The sequence below is a fragment of the Chinchilla lanigera genome, unplaced genomic scaffold (genome assembly GCF_000276665.1).
Source record: "Chinchilla lanigera isolate Chin_1 unplaced genomic scaffold, ChiLan1.0 scaffold00028, whole genome shotgun sequence".
NCBI lineage: Eukaryota > Metazoa > Chordata > Mammalia > Rodentia > Chinchillidae > Chinchilla > Chinchilla lanigera.
This window is the reverse complement of record NW_004955429.1, coordinates 4,795,833-4,814,692: the sequence shown is the minus strand read 5'-3', so window position 1 is coordinate 4,814,692 and position 18,860 is coordinate 4,795,833. Positions and strand designations below refer to the sequence as shown.

General features: G+C 41.3%; 1 protein-coding gene across 18 annotated transcripts in view; it reads left to right on the top strand.

Annotated features, from left to right (window-relative positions):
- The window catches only part of Kiaa1217 (KIAA1217 ortholog), a 477,384-nt gene that overhangs the window by 250,020 nt on the left and 208,504 nt on the right, over positions 1 to 18,860 (top strand). The window contains exon 2 of one of the 18 annotated variants that reach the window (XM_013515410.1): positions 17,389 to 17,430. The exons of the other annotated variants lie outside the window; for them this stretch is intronic. Coding sequence (XP_013370864.1) covers positions 17,389 to 17,430 — 42 coding nt within the window. The remainder of the gene's footprint in view (positions 1 to 17,388; positions 17,431 to 18,860) is intronic. 18 annotated transcript variants of the gene reach the window in all.

Here is an 18,860-nt window from a genome sequence, read left to right as displayed (position 1 = left end):
GTTTGGGGTTCTTTATGCTTCATTTATCTGTATATTAATTTTTTTTCCTTTATTGAGAAAGTTTTCTGCTGTTATTTGAGCAAACAAGTTTTAATAGCATTTGTGCTAGCATGATTTTTCACTAATTCCAGTTAATCTTAGATTAGTCTCCTTCGCATAATCTAGGAGCTGTTGGATACATTTTTCATGTTCTTTTGCTCTTTTTAAGGTATCACTCATAAATTGGTCACCAACATCAGTGCTGTCTTAGTTCTGACACTTTGTCCCCACATTGACCACATTTGCTGCCTGTAATTTTGATAAAACTTTTTAACCTCTCATTTTTATTTGTTACTTTTTAGTGGAATCTGATTCTTTTCTGTGCTGGTCATTCATGTTTTGCATCATTTTATTTCCCTCTGCTATTTTTTTCTTAGTATATTCTATAGACTCATTGATTATTTTCTTTATTTGCCTCAATATCTGTTTACTTGCATTTTCTGTGAACTTGCCAAATGCCTTATTGACCTGACCTGTGTTATTTCCCCTGATATCATTTTGAATAATTCAGGTACATGGCTTTTGGTTTTCTCTCCTTTGATGCCCTATGGGTCAGCTTTAGGGTAGTTAAAAGTTTCTGGAGGCATCTTATTGGCTTATCATTACATGTTTCAGTTTGTTTTGTGCTGGGGCTTGCAGATTAATTGTAATGAAAACCTTTGTTTGTAGTATGGAAACCTCTTTAGTTAAGGCCTTTCAGTGGTGTCCTCTGGATATGGCTGACTGTTAGTCTTTGCCTCTGTCCCAGGATTCAACCACCTTTATTTACTTGGGATGGGAAGTTGCAGCATATTTTCCCTAGTACCCAGTTCTCCAGGAATAGGCCACCATATGGTTAATGACTCCAAGGCAATCCAGATATTGCCATCCAGAGAAAACCAGTTGAAAGCAACATCTATGTTACCTTAGCTATAGTAATCAAGTCAGCATCAATTATCTGAACATTGACAAACCTTATGAATCAAGGAGGTATCCCCTTAACCATAGAAAAAGGTCAATTATTATAGTATAAACACTAACACAAACCAAATGTTGATCTACTGTTGACCTACAGAAAATATCTATGAAATGGAAGTTTATCTCTACTAACAGTAGAACAGTATTCAACAGCAATAGCATAAAGTTCACCAGCTACCTAGAGACTCCTAAAGCTTAGTAGTTATACTAGTAAAGGTAGAAGGGGTGGGGAATAGGAGAATTTAAAAAAAAAACAAAATCTGAAAAATTTATCAATAAGATATGAGAAGGAGCAGTGAAAAGAGATAGGGGGTCCTATTGAGGAGTAAGAAAAATTAATAGTTTTAGAGAACAGTCACAAGAAAAAATAAGAAAAAGGATTTAGGAAAAGGGAAAAAGGGTTGATTCAAAGAAAAAAGATTCCGTGTTTTTGAATGCGTGAGATTTTTTTCAAGCTAGGGGAGTATATCAAATGGACTGTTGGACTTAATATCGACAGTCACTGAGTCTGGTTGTTCCCTTCTTTCTTCAGGCATTGCCCTTGTCTAGGGCCAGGTCAGTTGGTTAGTCCTTGCCTCTGCTGTCCTAGGCCAAGAGAAAGCAAAATGTAGAGCAAGCTTGGAGTTGGTGGATGATCTTGCCTTTGCTTTGGTGGTGAGGTAGTGTGCATCTGGCCTGAACATCTTTTTGTATGCTTCTTTTACATGTATATATAGTCTATGGTGAAGTGATCAGATATTTGGGTTGTGTGTTTTCTTATTGAGGGTTTGTGTGATTTGTTTACAGTACTGGGTATTGAATCCAGGGCCTTCACATGGAGGAATGTGTTTGCCCAGGTAGAGTTACATCTTGTGATCCTTGAACCTCATACTCTTAGAGTGCTGAGATTGCAGCTGTGCCTTAATATTACTGGCTTCTTACTGAGTTTTAACCATTCTTTGCATAACTTCACTTATTTTCTGCAACCAAAATGTTCTACGTATTTTAAGAAACCTTAAATATGATCATCAACTTTGTAATTTTACAGATTTTTTAGTCCAGGGTCCTACTTTTATAAGTACTGTAAATCAGGAAGTAGGATACAATGAGAATAATTATTAGAGGTTAAATTATTACAGATTTAATTTGATAGAAAATAAAGCAGAAACTTCCAAGGACATTGTCACTTAATACCTTCTTCATTCTTTGCTGATTCTGGATTTAGAGACAGCAGAGGTGTCCCAGAGACTTTTTTTTCCTTTGCATTTTCTATAGTAAAAAATACTACTTTTGGATGTCTTACTTTTCTCGTTGCTGGTACAAAATACCTGACACCCACAAATTAAAGGTGGAAAGGTTTATTTCAGCTCACAGTTTATAGTGGTTTCAGTCCACAGACTTGGCTCACTCCAAAGCAGGGTGGCACGGCAGAGGAGTATCACAGAGGAGAAACAGTCTGTGGCAGGCAGGCAGGAGGCAGCAAAGCAGGGAGCACCAACAGCAAGTTTGGCTTTTCTCTGTCCCTTTCTATTTCATCCAGGCTTTAAGCCTATTGATTGGTGCTACCTACACCCAGGGTGGGGTTTCTGTTCTTCACACCCTTAAGCCCAATATCAACCTTTAATCCACACTCACAGACCATAATCCAGCCACCTTCTAAATTCCTCACCTGTGACTGCATGAAGCTTTGAGGGGACATCTACAAGCCGTAACACTAGATACTTTTGTTTTATTCTAGACTCTTAGTGTCAGATTCTGTTTTGTATTTTTTCTCACCAAAGCATTCCATTCTTTCCAGAAAAAAAATTTTTGACAAACAAAAATACCCACGCTCTCTCACCTCTTCTTAACAGTAATTGGAAAGATCCCTGGTTAACCCACTTATTTCACTTTAAACCGTAAGATAGGTGATTACATTTGATTCAACCAAATAATATAAAATTCCCCAATGTGTGTCTATGGATTTGAATTTAAGAGCATCTTGACCTTCTCCTGACTTCTTTGGAATTAAGATGCTTAAATCAGGGAGAGCTTTTATGAGTCAAAACAGCCACATGCATATTTGAGATGACTTAGGCTGACAAATCAAGTTTTTAATTACAGGAAATAATCATAAACTACTTGGACATGCAGTTAAAGAATTTTTTTTCTTCGGAGAAAGCTTGTCTTTTTGTATTTTGACCCCCAAGCTCATTATAGAAATATTATGTTCTTCTTCATACTTATATTCTGAACTCTGTAACTTCTTTCTGTGAATATGGAAATGAATTTGTTGAAATCAAAGAAATTATTTAATAGGGTTTTATAGCCTTTTAATAGAATTTTAAAAGAATATTAGTTTTGCTTGTGATTTGACTAGACATCTGACCTCTGATACTTATCAAATCCCATACCTTCATGACCTGTGAATTGCCATAAATTTTACTAGTTGAGAATTAATAAAATAAAACCATATGTCAATTCCTAAAGCTGTTTAGAATTTAAATGTAGAAAATATATCTCACTTAGTAGCATGAGAGTTTTTTGTTTTTCTTTTTAAACATTTATTCTGTTCATTAGTAGCCACCAGAGAAACAAACACATTTGGAAGGGCATCTTAGGTCAATCCTAAAAGCCTGCGGAAGAACTGAGTTGGCAGAATATAATCCTACACTTGAAATTTAGCCAGTCTTTGAATTTACTTTCATCCAAAAAGTATTACAATGTTTTTTAAATAACATACTTTACACCTTACTTAGGAGCCTACTTCCTAATGTTTCTCTAATTATTCATTTGCCAAAATCCCTTGCTTATGTAAAAGATGTTGTGATGGAGGCTAGACTGAATATATCATGATTGCTTTTCTTCCTATGTATTATTTTAATTTGGAAATGTCAAAGCATAGTACAACTATTTCCTGTTTTATACATTTGTAGACTGAGAGTCTCCTTGGTGGGCATGAACTTCCAGAGCTAGACCTCCACTTGGCTTTCTCTTCTACCATTTCAGTGCAGTTCATACGAGACAGCCACACTATAGAGCATTTTATCTGAGTCCTACTTTGGTTCCTACTCCTTCAGCAAATATATATTGGGGAGCAACCACATGCTGGGCAGTGCACCTGCAGATAAGGACGGTGCTCAGGGCTTACCCTCAAGCCTAGTGGGAGAGATGGCACAGGCTTGCCGTGTAGGACATAAGTGCCAACTCAAAGCACAGAGTGTGTAGATGAGGCATACAGCATTGCTGGGAGCAAAGAGATGAGAGGTGGGTTGAATCAGGAGAGGTTGTCCGGAGAGACTTCACCTTTATTTGAGTTAGAGTTTGCTAGACACAGTGAGGTTATTGGAAGGCAAGAGATTGTAATGTGTCTAAAAAATGGCCCCTAAGTAGTTTCATGAGCACAGAATGTATGCGGATGCACTGAGAAGTAAGAGAGCCGGGGCTTCTCTGGTTAAGAATTTTGTATTTAACCTTATGGACATAAGGAAGTAACTTGAAAGATTATTAATAGGGAAGTAACATGATCAAATTTGTATTTTAGGTGAGTGCAGTGAGAAGGTTGGAGTTTTAGTTTATGAGTAGCTGTACCTAGATGCTTCTTCACACCTCTACAGCTGCCATATATTAATAACCTACCGTGCGCCTTGGCATGCTCATATTCTTTCTCCTGTGCTCTTCATCCTTTTCTCATGCTGATGCTTACCTACCTTATCCATGCCAAGTGTATACATATGACTAAATGGCAAGATTATGAATAAAAAGATAATACTAAGCCAGGTGAGCTAAATGTATTGCTATTGCTGTTGGATTCAGCAGTCAGGAAGTCATGTAAACCTGCAACGAACTGGCTCACTGAAGGGGCGGGGTTAGTGAGCCAGAGACCGACTGCAAGGATAGGAAAGCATTGTGGGGATACAGATCCTCTTTCTGGAAGCTCGTCTGAGAAAGGAAGGAGTGAGCCACGGAAGATTCGAAGGTGCCCTCCCTAAGGGGGATGGAGAAGAGAGACCCTGAAATATGGAGAAAGTTGGGGTGGAGTTGCTGTCAATAAGGGAAAGAGGAAGAGGAAGGATGGAACTACCTTTCTCACTGCAATAGCAGAATTCAGGGTTGGAGTTGCATATCAATAAGGTAAGGTTGTCCATGGAGGTGGAGGAAGTTGGAGAAGTCTTACTGCCTGGTCTTTGGATTTTCCAGTGAAGATCTTCCGCTAAGAGTAGCAGATTAGCCTGGTGGAAAAGAAGGCTGGAGAACAGACAAGGTTTGAGCAAGTGTTTATATGGAAGGAAAGGGAAGAGGAGTATCACCAGGGCTCTGCGTACATCCTAGGGGCCACCTACCTAGGGTAGGTAATGGTACAATGCCATCCGTGCAGGAAGAGAAGGATATGGGGCTGACTAAAGGTTGGGATCTGATTGTGTGGGTGTGGTGGAAAATAAGTGGACTGAGGAGTTGCAGGTTTTGAGGATGGCATGGAGAAGTGGTGGACAGTGGCATGCAGCTTGTTTAAGAACAGATATATAACCAGGAGGGGACTGAGAGAAGACAAGGCAGCCTCAGAATAGAGGACTGTGAGAACTGAAAGGCTGTGATCAGCAGAGGGGGGTACAGAGTTAGTATTTCAGCTGTAGAGCTCCAGGGCTGGCCACCCAGGAGACGAGGAGGCCAAGGGGCATGGAGGCTCGTGTCCTAAGGGGCCCCAAGTCCCCAGAAAGGTGGCAGAAATTGGTGGGAAGAGAGAATGGAAGTAGAACTCCAAAATCTTCAGTGAACGATGGAGCCATGTTCCAAATGGGAGTAAGAATGAATGTAATGGGGAATGTGCTCCTCATTAGAAGAAAGCTTCTTTGTTTCATTAAAAATATTAAAAGTAAAACTTAAAATCTGGTTTTAATCACAATTCTTCTCAGTGGGTTTTAGGATTTTGATAAAGGTCAAAGTTGTCCCAAAGTAGAAATCTACTGAAAGTTTTAAAACATTCTGAAAATTACACCTGCAAATATTTCCTGTCATACATGTCACCTTAAAAAATTTTTTTTAAAGTTCTTTTTCTGTGTTGAATTTTACCTTACCACAATAATAAGAGGAAGACAGCTTTTACAAAACATAGTATGAATAGATATCTCTTACAAGACCTTTTATTTCAGGGGTATTAAAATAAATTAGTGACAATAGCAAATTTTCCTCTTCTTTCAGAGCTTGTTTTCCATCTGTCATCTCTAATTAAGTTGTTCTGTGTGATACAGCTGTAGTTTAGGTCTTGAATGTCTGCAGAGACCCAGATGTTAGAGCCTTGGTCTCAATCTCTGGCACTGCTGGGAGATGATAGGACGTTGAAGAGGCAAGGCCTAGAAGAAGTTAGACCACTGGGACCATGCTGCTGAAGAGGATACCAGTGCCCTGGCTCCTTTTCTTCTCTTTGCTTCCTGGCCATCATGAAATGAGCTTTTCACTCCACCACATGCTTCCCATCATGACATGCTACTCACCACAGGCTTAAAAGCACTGGGGCCAAATTACCAGGGACTGAAACCTCAAAAACTATGAATTATGATGTAATGCCTCACTATAGGCCCAAAGGCAATGAGGCCAAATGACAGTGGACTAAAATTTCTAAAACTGTGAGTCAAAATTAACCTTTCATCTTTTTAAATTTATTTGTCTCATGCATTTTGTTACAATTGTAAGAAGCTAACAAGAGAGACCAGCTTTTGGAATGCTTCTTCCCTATTGACTGCGGTGGTTGTCAGAAGGGAAATGTAGCCCACTGAGGTTGTCTTGTAGACAAGGAAGACCAAGATACATTTTCTTTCCATAAACCTGGGGCAGTCCCATAGTTCAGTCCCCTATGGGATATTACTACCAGCATATATCTCAGAAAACTCTAACCAATCATGTATATCTACTCCTGTAACTCCTCGTTGGTGTGCAGGGACTCCTCTGAAGCAGTCTTTGGGGACAGTAACTTTTATGTTTGCACTCAAGTTTTTATCAGAAATATGCTTTTGGTCAAACTGTACCATTTATATGTACTACTACAGGGTGGAAAATATTAACCCATCTTAACTTGCTTTTTTACCCTAATTAGAAAAAAATCCTACTAAGGACTTGCTTACATTGCAGATTTTTCAAAACAAGAGCTATTACCTAACTATAAGAACTCCCAACAACCTAAGACTTAAAAGACTAGGTTCATCTTATATACAAGTTAAGTTCTCCTGTACACATGTGGGGCTTTAGGTAAAGCATGAAAAAATGTGGGCCTCTACCCCTGCAACATGCTTGAGGACATTAGACCCAGAGATAAAATGAAATAGCACTAGGGGTTTTTGTTCATTGATTTGAAAAGTCAGTAATATATTTTGTCCAGATCTGTAATGAAGAATCTTGAATGATCTCTGGTTTTTCTAATCAGGAAAGACTTCCTGGGGAATTAATGGTGATATGATTTAGAAAATAAAACATAGTCAAGAAAAAATGCTGTATTATTACAGATTAGTATGAAAATAAAGTTGATATCATTTGGAGTTAGGATGATGTTGTCATCACAGAGTACTGTGGATGTTATTTAGCTGATGGACGGCTCTAGAAGATGGGCTTAGGAACTGAGTTGAACCAAGTTGGGTCAATAACATAAGCATCAGGAACACCCACTGTATCCTCTCGATACGCACTCTGTCCACCGAAATATCTGTTCGGCTCTGGCAGCACAGGCTGGTCACGCAAACCTTCCTGTAGAGCCTGTGCTTCTAGTTCTACATGAAGCCCATTCATTTTGCTCATCAGAAATCAGAGGGATTGTTACTTTCCATAACCAGGAACAGGTTAGGGAAAAGAATAAGGAGGCAGCGAGTCCTCTCACACTTCAGCTAGAGTTAAGTATTTCCCATTACCTTGCTATAAGGCTGGCAGCATTTGCCCAGACTCTTGATGGTGCACCTCAGGTCTACTACTGAATTACCTTTGTAGCCAATGTGTTGACTCTGGAGACCAAGAAACTCGTGTCCCTACAGTTTTCTTGAGAAGGAAAGACAACTAAGTTGTGGTGGAGGTGGACTTTTTCAGGAGAGCCTAATGAGTTAAGACACACTTAGGGCATGGTAGACGAAGGAAGAGAGGGAAAGAGGGAGCAAATGGAGAAAAGGAAGAGAAAAGGGTCGGAGAGAAGGGTGGTCTAAAATATACCTGGAAATACACAGACATTGAGTACTTTCAATGCAGCATCCTTTGACATGAAATGTGGATCCTATGTGCTGCAAGATGCACTCCAAGTTCACTGAAACGTATGTTCAAGAAAGTCTTTGGTCATAACAGTAACCTAACATCTGTCCTGCCCTTGCTGCCTCTGATCGGATCCCCTGATCACACCGCCTCAGCCCTTCCACTCATCACAGGAAAGCACCTGGCATGGAGCATCTTATATGCTCTATCCAAGAAACAACAGATCTGCACAGGGACTTTTCCTCTAGGTCATAACCAGGGATGTTTATTGGGCTTGGCAGCTGTCAGGATGAGAGGACTCGGTTTAAAATCTTCCATTGCTGGTCTCTGTGTTGAGCTTGCCACACTGAGTTTAGAGCCCCAGGAGGTCTTGCGTGTGTACTTTCACCTCAAAACCTCCTGTTGGCCTGTTTCTAGGCAGACTGCACGAACAACAGTGTTTGAATATCTTCTCTCTGCCAGGCAGAGCTAACATGAGATTCCTCAGTCCTGAGGGCCACTTGAGGAAACTAACACCTGGAATACAGAAATGCGTGTGGTCAGCTTTGCCAGCCAAGCTGACATCTTGGCATAAAGGGTCTTGGCATCTTGGTCTTTGCTGTCATTCCTTCCACCAGGGGTAGACGGGCTACCTTCGGTCTCCATCTTTGCCCTTTTGGTTCCAGTATTTTCATCCCACTTTGTGTACCTTTTACGCCTTTCCTCCTCCAGCTTCCCTTAGTTCAAATTCTTAGTGTAATAGTCAACCACAAAACCTCAGTGTCTTTGTGATCATCAAGATGGGGACTGATTCCCTGACTTGGCATATTTCCTGGTCAGCGGAATGAGCTATTTGCTGTGAAAATTCACAGTAGTTAGACATTCACACTGAGAAGATAATAGACTACTGTGCTGACTGTGTATTTAGTAAACAGAAATGTAGTGGTGGATCTATTTCCCTAAAAGACCATGGTTCTGCTGCACTGTACAATTGCCTGATTGTTTCAGATGAAAATTGTTCCTTAAGAGAGTTTTCACCTAATTAGGATTTTAAAAGGAACATGGAAACTTTAAGATCTCTGTTTAGTCTGTTGCATACCTCAGGGGTTTCTGTGTCTCCCACAAGGACAGAAGAGGAGTCCTGGCCCTGAAATTTCACAATCTGAAGGCTAAGCACAATGTAGACATTGTCCACATTACTGGGGTGTCACATCACACGGACTTGATATGTGGGAACTGGGGAATTTAAAATTTAAATATTTTCTGCTTTAGAACACCTTGCAGTCTCCCTTCCTGTGAACTCTTTTTCAGAGGGATCTTCTCTAGCTATATTTCAAGGCCACATGACTTTCCCTAGAAATAGATTTCTTTTGGGGTAAAAGGAATGATGTGGTTAATAACACTGAGACTACCTCTTCTGTGAGTCAAAAGTGTCCGTTTTGCATTATACATTAATAGTAGACTTACGTGTCAAAAAAATTGCAGCATCTCTATCGACATAATCCAGATGAGCATTCCAAGAACATCATCTCATATTTTTAATTATTATATCATTTTTCCCAAACCTTTAAAGAAATGCCTGTAACTTTGCTTGTCAGATCAGGGAAAGGGAGGTCACTTTCTAAAGTAAAACCCAGTGTAGGAAATTCAGGTATAAATGGTTCCACATTTTTTTCCTTATCAAAGATTTATGACTGACTCTGCCACAGGTCTTTTGTGTCTCCCCTGGACTGTTTCGGTGGCCCCTGCATTGGCCCGTCAGCCTCTTTCTCATTTCCTCTCCTCCTTCAGCCTGTCCCTCCCACTGCTCTGACGACTGTCACAAAGCTCTAGACTTCCTGACGCGAGTGTCCCTGGCTGCTTCCCCAGCTGCTCCTAGGCTGACTCCCAACTCGATCTCTCACCATGTTCTTCTCACCTCCCACAGTCACCCTTCTAAACGAGGCTTCTTCCTCTTCACCTGAGCGTGCCACACTTTCTAATTTGCTTGTTTTGTTGACACCTGTCCCTCTGCCAGGCACGTTCTCCCTCCTCCTCCTCTCTGTTGCTAAGTGCCTGGTTCTGCTTTCAAGAAGAAGTCAGCCTAAATGCCACCCTCTTCATCATACCACCCCAAATGCCTAACCACCCCCAGGCAGAAGTAATTCTCTGACTTGAAATAATTCTTTACCTCTGTATCACTTGTACAGCATGGAGTTCTGCTTGGCTTGGAAGGAATATATCTCCTGCTACAAACTCTAAGCTCTGTGAAGGCAAGGTTCATGTTTAATTATTTTGCTTTGTAGGGTATCTAAGGGTTACTCAAAAGAGGGTCTATTGACTCAAACTTTCCTTTGAAGGTTCAATAATTCAGTCTCTGAAATAACCCAACAGTAGACAGATTAACAGAAGGGATGTCACACGAATTTATTAATGTGCACATGTGCATGGGAGACAGGAAATATGAAACTCAAGGAAGAGCCAGATGGTTGAGGCTTAAATATCCTTTTCATAGGGGAGTGAGAAATGGGAGCAATGTAGGCAATTTTGAGTGGTAGCAAATGGTTTTTAGGAACATATAATGGGGCCCAAAGAGCAAATAATAGCTTGTAAATGATTCTGGCAGTAGAGTGAGCCTGAAGAACAGACAGTAGTTGCTTGTAACTCTACCTAAGTGTGATGACAGTCTCCAGTCTTCCTTCCTTTGAATGAGTCTGTCTTCCCTGGTTAATGAAATATCATGGAGGGGACTGAAGGCCACTGTGTTCCCTGTGGAGGGCACTCACACAAGGGACCTTCAGAGAGAGGGGGAGAGATTTACCTTGCCAGGGGGAGGAGCAGAGGAAGCCTCTGCTCCAGAGGATGCTTCTAAAGCCTTTCAGCTTTCTTTAGTTCGAAGTGCTCGGCATGCCAAAGTGCCGTACTTGGGGATATGGTTTCCTCAGCCCCAACATTAGAAATGCAGAGTCTCAGCCTGGCCAGCTGAATCAGAATTCGGTTTTAACAAAGATCCCCAGGAGATTATAAGGCACAGGAATCGGAACTTCTGCTGAGGTACATCAAATGGAGACTTGTGTGAAGCACGGCCTCCATGAAGTCCACCGAATGATTAATGGTGGGTTACATTAAAAGCTGACTTTCTCATTGATTTAGAAGATTAGCTCATCATCACTCGAAGAAAATATAACCCAGCACAGATCTTTCTCTTGTGACCATTCTCAGTCTTAAAAACATGGAGAGATCTGACTTTAAAACCTCTTATTTGTTACTTTCTGGTCACTTTAGGCATTGTTGTCCTTTTCATTCTTTTGTACCCTGGTAAGGTAGTATTTGACCTTACATAAATAGGTATAGTGAGAAACCTTGTTAATTGCATCTAATTATAGCTTATGTGCAAATAGCAATTGCTAGCATCTAAGAATAAGCACTTGTATGGGTGTATCGTCTGTCATCTTATTAGCACCGTTCCTCAGGACTACGTGAATATCAAGGGGGATGTAAAGGTTAGGAAGATGTTGCTGTCACTGCAGGAAGATGAGTATTCCAGTTCACACATATTTGCTCAGAACCACAGAAGGAGATGACAATATGCTGAGAGTTTCAAAATGCTAAAGAATTTGATAAGAAAGTTTCCTTAGCTGTCCAGAACTACAACAGCAGTGAGCAGAAACACAGGAAGTCAGGAGGCGTAGCTGTCTGAAGCTCAGACCAAGAAAAAGTCCAGTACCACCCACTGTGGTGAGTTGTGAAAGTCTCTGAGGCCACTTTTCTTGTCACATTAATTGGGGTGGTGGCATTTTGTGGGTAGAGGCCAGGGATAGTAGATGTCCTACACGGAGAGCTCACATTATAAAGAACTGTCCATGTGAGACTAAGACTTCAGAATTTCTGGCCAGCAATTTTTAGGGTGAAAAAAGTGTCAGGATCATTAGAAGCTAAATGTAGTTTATATGCAAACAAAAAAAATGTCACATGTGTGCTGAGTTTTCCAGAAGGCCATTTAAATTGAGAGAATATTATGCTTAGTTTTGCTTAGAAGTTTAATAGTTATTTATTTCACAACAACCATCCCTTGCTTATGTCAGTCTGCATGTGTAGCTGCAGGATTCACACTGATTCTACTTAACACTGCAAATATCAGCCTTCTTGTGTCTTATGATATAGTTGTACCTGAGCATTTATATATTGAGCCACATCTTATGTGCTGATAAATTTCTTTATTTCTCCTTCACATAGTACTCAGGACTATATTTATCACTATATTGTTTTAAAGTTTAAATGTAGGTGAGTAGGCAAGTTTCTTTTATTAATGCTGTCTCAAGATGTAAAAAGCAGTGCTGGGGCTGATGGTTTTGAGAACTACTGGCATAGACGTCCTCCTCAGCTCTCATCTCAAGATACAGAGTAAAAAGTAAAGGCTCTAAGAAATAGTAAGAGTCACGGCCCAGATGACAAGAGGCTGAGAGGAAGATTTGAGAGGGCTGCAGAAGGAATTCGCAAACAAGCTGCGCATTGCCACCAACAGAGCCTGGGCTCGGGGTTCATGAACTCGAGTTGGAAGCTCTCCCCTGCCACTTCCTCCTGTGTGGCCCTAATAACTGTCTTACATTCTCGATTCTGGAGATCTTGGCAGGGGCAGAATGAATTTTAAGATAATGCCCTTAAAACTCCTGGCACAGAGATGCAAAACTGTTACAAATTGTGTATATATACACATATCCCAATGTTGTGTGGCTCTTTGAAAATGGAAAAGAATAAATCTATTTCATTTGGCTTCTGGAGAAGTTGGCTGACTTTTTTTATGGTTCTTTGGAAGTAGATTTTGGGTACAGACTCCAAAACCCAGGATTTGGTTTTTTTGTTTGTTTGTGGTGCTGGAGCTCCAACCCAGGCCTGGCACATGCTGGGCAAGTGCTCTGCCACTAATCTCCAGGGCCAGTCCTAAGTCTTCAGTGTGTTATGACACTAACACCCACCTGTCCATGAAGCTCCTGACTTGAACCACTGTCTGAAATCCTCTGGCCGTTTGTTTTGCCCACGTAGAACCCAGACCCTGCTGTCCAGTGACAGCAGACATAATACAATCCCACAAGTAAACCTGTGGCTTTCCCATATTAGCTTAAGTGTTTTGACAAGTTAATTTTTCTTTATAGTGACTTTTCCACTGACTAAGAAACTACAGTTTCATGAAGGAAGAAGAGAAAGAAATTTCCTCTGGCTTTGTCTTTTCAGTCAACCCAGGGCACACCTACCTTGCCCTGGGCCTAGAGCTATATCCTGCCATCCCGGTGTTAGTTAGCTTTCCAGCACTGTAACAAATATCTGAGATCATCAACTTAAAAGGTTAATGTTGGCTCTCAGTCAAGAGTGATTCTGACCAAGTTTCATGGCACAGCAGCTGGATGAGTCCTATGGCTATTTGCTGAGGTGGGGATGGGAGTGGGTTGAAGGAGGACCAAGTTGGAGGGACAGATGTTACATTTGAAATGTCTGTTAGACACCCAAAGCTGTTGGCTGTGAGTTTCCCTTTCCTAACCATGAGTCTCTGAATTTAAACTCATTTCTTGGCCATCTTTGTATTCTCCAATTCGCTTGCAGAGGTTGTGGCTCATGGGATGCCTGACACTTGCACTGGAGTTCACGGAGTTCTGGAGGAGATTTGTATGTGTGTGTGTTGGGTTTTCTGAGGGTGGTCTGCAATTCCACTTGCATTCCTATTCTTTTTCATCCTGCTCTGTAAAATCAAAGAGAAGGCAATCGGAAAGAAATGCTGTGTGAAACATTCTGAAAATGGGTAGAACCAGAAATGATGCTGACAAGAGGTTTAGAAGTGAAAAATTGAGAGTGCTCACTCAGACCAAATATAAGTAAATTAGCATAAATCATCATTCTTGATTTTCATGCCCATCGTATCTGAATTGGTTGACTCAACAGCTGCTTCTATCCCTACAGCTGTGTCATTCCCCACAATTTCTTTTTGCATGGAAGAAGTATTCCATTTGTCATGCCTTTTTCATCTGCTATTTTATATTGGGCTTCTTTTTCTTTTTTTGACCTGACCATAATGATTAAGAAAAGTCTTGCTACTGGTTTTCATTTGTTGAGCCAATAATTCTGCTTGTTTTCACTTCTTTTTGTCTTAGGCTTACTTAGGGCTTTTATTATTTGCCTTCAAGGCCCTCTCAGCCAGCTCTTCTTAGAGATTTGAGCAAGATATCTCTAAAGAAACTTCCTTCCAGGCTGAGGCTGGTGTTAGGGTGGAGGACTCAGCCGGGAAGGACCTCCCAGGCAGAAGTAAGAGGAGTGTGGTCTGGCAGAGCAGTTGTCTGGGTTGGTGAGGCTGGAGCATGGGTTTCACGGATGAGAGCGGAAGCACAAAGGGCAGGTGACAGGCAGATAATAAAGGCCCATAGGGCCATGCTAAGGAGTATGGACAACAGTGTCAGAAGTTTAGCCCAGGAGTAGTATGATAAAATTTGTAATTTGAGGCAAAGCTACTTTGACTGTTATATGAAGAACAAATGGGAAGTTGACAATATTTTTGATGTTACAGGCAGAGAAGATGAAAGTCTGTCTCATAAAGTTCCCAGCGCAGTGACTGGCATACATTCAGTCCTATATAAATGTACAAACAGCTAAATAAATGGAACCAGAAACATCTGTGACGATGAGGAGAGTGTAAAATTGGAGGGACATCTTACATGTACAACGGCTTCTTGGATGAAGGGTGATACCATTGCTGGACAAGAAGCAGGCGGAGTGAGGTGGAGGGTGAATGGGGCCACTTGGCCACCTTTGTGGGGCCTATGCATCATGCATTAGGTGGCTGGAGGTATGTCTCTGAGGATTAGCAGAGACCTGGCCTGGAAACACACCTTTAGAAGTCTTCAGCAGTTAGAGAAGAGTGAAAGAGATCACCCTAGGAAAAGAAATAAGGGAAGAATAAAAACGGTCGCAAACAGAAACCATACGTGTGAGTTTCTATGATAGCTGTAGTCTAACCATTGTTACTGGAGTTAAGAGAGAGAACTCTCTTCAGATTCTCATTGATTTTTGTCTCTTATTAACATTTTCTAGCTATGTGGTAAATGTCCCAGGAAAATCTGTATCATTTTCATTTTGTTAATAAAAGCGTGCAGACTGTGATCTCTGTCTAGGCAGTGGCAAATGGTGACAGTGACAGTGCCCTGTCTAATTAGGTGCCCTCTCCTGTCAGTACCTACTATAGTCACCCTGTGACTTTGAAGTCATTCATTATGAAGGAGTGTATATGTTATGATTTCCCCAAACATCAGTAATTTGCAACTTTGAGCATAGTCATTTTGTTATGAATGTTGTACAACTCTCAGCTGCGTTTGAGACTTGGGGAATCTTTAGAAGTTGAAGTAGAGCATCCTTTTGTGCCCAAACTAGACACCACAGTAAGAAACCACAAGCCTGCTCTTAGGATCAGTGTGGATTCCTAAGTGATATCATGAAACAGACGCTGCATTTATGAACTCCAAGGCCTTCGGCGTAGCATTTAAAACTGCCTCTTGGCCCCTTGGTGTGTCGTAGTGACTTGCAAGCTGCTGTCAGTTTTATCGAGAGTGATTCTGTGAAGCCACAGATATATCTGGAAAGACCGGATGCATATGTCATACCTGCACGAGAAATAGTACTTTCAGCAGTAGCATCTTCCAAGTAATAAAAATAACTGCTTTAGTCACTAGCCCTGAAGCCAAGTGTCCTCTTTTACTTCTTGTTCTGCGTTGGTATTCTGCAGAGGGACATCTTATCTTCCAAAGCTTGGAATGTGATGTTCCTGTTCTTGCTGATGTTACTGTCTAATATCCATCCATTTCTGCTCTTGACATATCTTTCAAGGGTTATTGCCTCTTGATCAGTTGCATTTTACATTCCTTGGGTCTGCTTTTTACTCTTACAAGAGCCTGACAGTTACCTACTTGGCAGGCAGTCGTTAGCGTACATGGTTATTTCTTGATTTCTGTCGCTTCTCAGTTTTTCATTAACAGCAGTTTAATTACCGAGAAACAACTCTCATGTTAAAGATTTTACTTTTAGACAACATCACAGAAGATTCATTCAGGTCTGATACTCTGAAAACAGATGCATTTCCTTTAAAATATTGGGTCAGCTTTTAAATTCAGAGGTTCTTTACAAGTCTCGTTTTTGAAAGTCTGTTGACTTGTGAATAAGATTGCTCCTTTTCCTAAGCTCTGAGGTGAACTCCTTCCAAAGGACTCGAAAGCCTATGTCACTGAACAGCAAAGGGCTGATGGTGGGTGTGATTAATCCCTGAGGTGGCTGCCCATGGTGTTACTCCCTGCGTCGAGCTCTTGGCTGGCAGACCTGGCAAACTGTGGAAGTGACGCAGGGAGCCCCCTTCACAGCCCCGCTACTTGGCTCTGGGCTTGTTCTGTTCTGAGAACAGTGCACATCTGCCCCCAAAACGCTGGCCCAGGCATGCTGTGTCACTCCGTGTGGAGAGAGCTCCTGGGTCACTGCTGAAACAATAGCTGAGCACTTCCTTATTGAGGGAAACAGGGATTTCCAGTCACTGTCCATGCTATTAGACCACTGCCTGAGCCAGGGAAAGTTCTTGATTTCTAAAGCCATATTTAACTGACCAATTACACTTAAAACTGTAAAAGAAAAAGATAGCCTAAGATGATTGGATACAAGAAACTGAATTGCTTGGGTGCTGTGGTCTTTATCGCTAAGCAGTGTAAGGAGCCTTCCTTTGGAACTCTCTTGGCTCTTCGCCCCCACTGTGTCCCTCCTCCACCTCTTGTGCTAACACAGCACATGTGTTTCAGAATGGAACCCGAATGTGTATGGTTCTCGTATGGAAATATCATTCCAAATTCCATATGCCATGCGATAATACACTGGCTAGACCGTCAGAAGTCACCCCAGAAAGAGGGAATTTGGATTGGAAAGCAATCAAAGGAATTGTGAAGCTAATAGAATTGACTGCAGTTAAGCAGTAATAGGTAGTCTGGACAGTTGGGTGAAGGCCAAGTTCAAAGTCGCAAGTAATCCCTCTGCCCTTTTAGAATGAGGTGAGGTCTCCTGAATGGAGAACAGGGAAAGCCATCTACTTGCTCAGGGTTTAATCCAACAATGGGCTCTGAGCTTTGTCTTCTTCTCTGAAAGGGACAAAGATGTTGAATCCAGCCAGAAAAGCTTGCGCTTATCTGTGCTTAGTATCCACACAATCTTATTTTGCTTCTTATCCTTCTCTCTCAGAAAGAGAGCTCTGAAATAAGTTCTTGGCTTCATCTGATAAAGGTCAGCCAATTTCTATGACTCCTTCATGTCTTTTGTCTTCTGTAGCTGACACAAGTTCTAGAATAGCATATTTTTTTTAAAAAAATGACAATGGTGTCCAAAAAAACAGGGAAAATGTTAGTGAGTGGGAGGAAGATTGAAATCAACAACAAATCCTACTTGTAAGGATAAAGTATATGCCTTTGGCACTGTGGATGAGTATGGTGTTTTCAAAACTGGAGTCTGTGGAAGAATACCCTGCAGGTTGCACACACACATGTGCACACACACACATACACACATGGGCTTCCATGAGCTAACACATACAGCCTTTTATATCACACTGTAGGCTTCTGAGTGTACTGGCATATGCTAAGGGCTCTGAAAAGACCCTCAATAAAGATAACCTGGTTAACTTTTACCTGACTTAGTGTTTCCCCATTGTATCTGACCGTGGTGCTTTCTGCATTACACCTAGGACATCTCCCTCCCCATAGTTTGGACAACAGTAGTAGAAATTTTAGAAACTTGTCAGAGATTTCAGTCCATCTGACTTGAATTTAAAATGCAGTATGTGATCCTGATGCAAATCCAGTAACTTCTGGTCCCCTCTTTCTCTACCTGCAAGATGAGGTTGATGTGGGACATAAACATCTCCAAACCATAGCACTTAAATATTGCAGGTAAACCATTTCCAAGCACACAGCCCGGGGTAGACTTCCCCTGGTATTAATGTCCTCCTTCGCTCTTGGCATTTCAGTGCATCACAGTGCTACCTTCAGAGAGATACTTCTTTGGATACAGCCTATTGTGACCATTGTTGTTTGCACTAGTGAAATACAAATAATTAGTTTTTCAAACACAAAACAAGACTGCTTTCCTGAAGGAAATATATACTAACATGTGCTACAGTGACTTTTGCATTTATTGGTGCAGTTGCTTCCTCGTTCCTGGCAACATCATTTGTCTGGTTTTTCTGGACTCCTCCATAATTAGATGCTAGAAAGCAGTCTTATGGGAAATGTCATGTGTTAGTCAGCTTTACCTCCTCTGACAAAATACTTGAGCAAATCAGTTTATAAAGAAGAAATGTTTTGCCTCACAGCTTTGGAGGTTCCAGTCCATGATCAAGTGACACCATCCCCTTTGCTTTGGGCTTGCGGCAAGGTAGCACATCATGGCTGTGGCATGTGGCAGAGCACAAGTCAGGGAGCAAAGAGAGAGAAAGGGGAGGGTCAGGGGCGCACAAGCTCATTCAAGGGCATGCCCCCAGTAGCCTAAAAGCCTCCCATAAGCCTCCATCACACAGAAGATCTACTACCTCCAGTCGTGCTACTGTTGGAACCGTCTTTGACTCAAGGACCTTTGAGAAAGACTCAGCTGTAGCATACTGTTTACTAATCCACTAAATAACTGGCTGTGCAAAACTCCTTTGACTAACAGCCATAAAT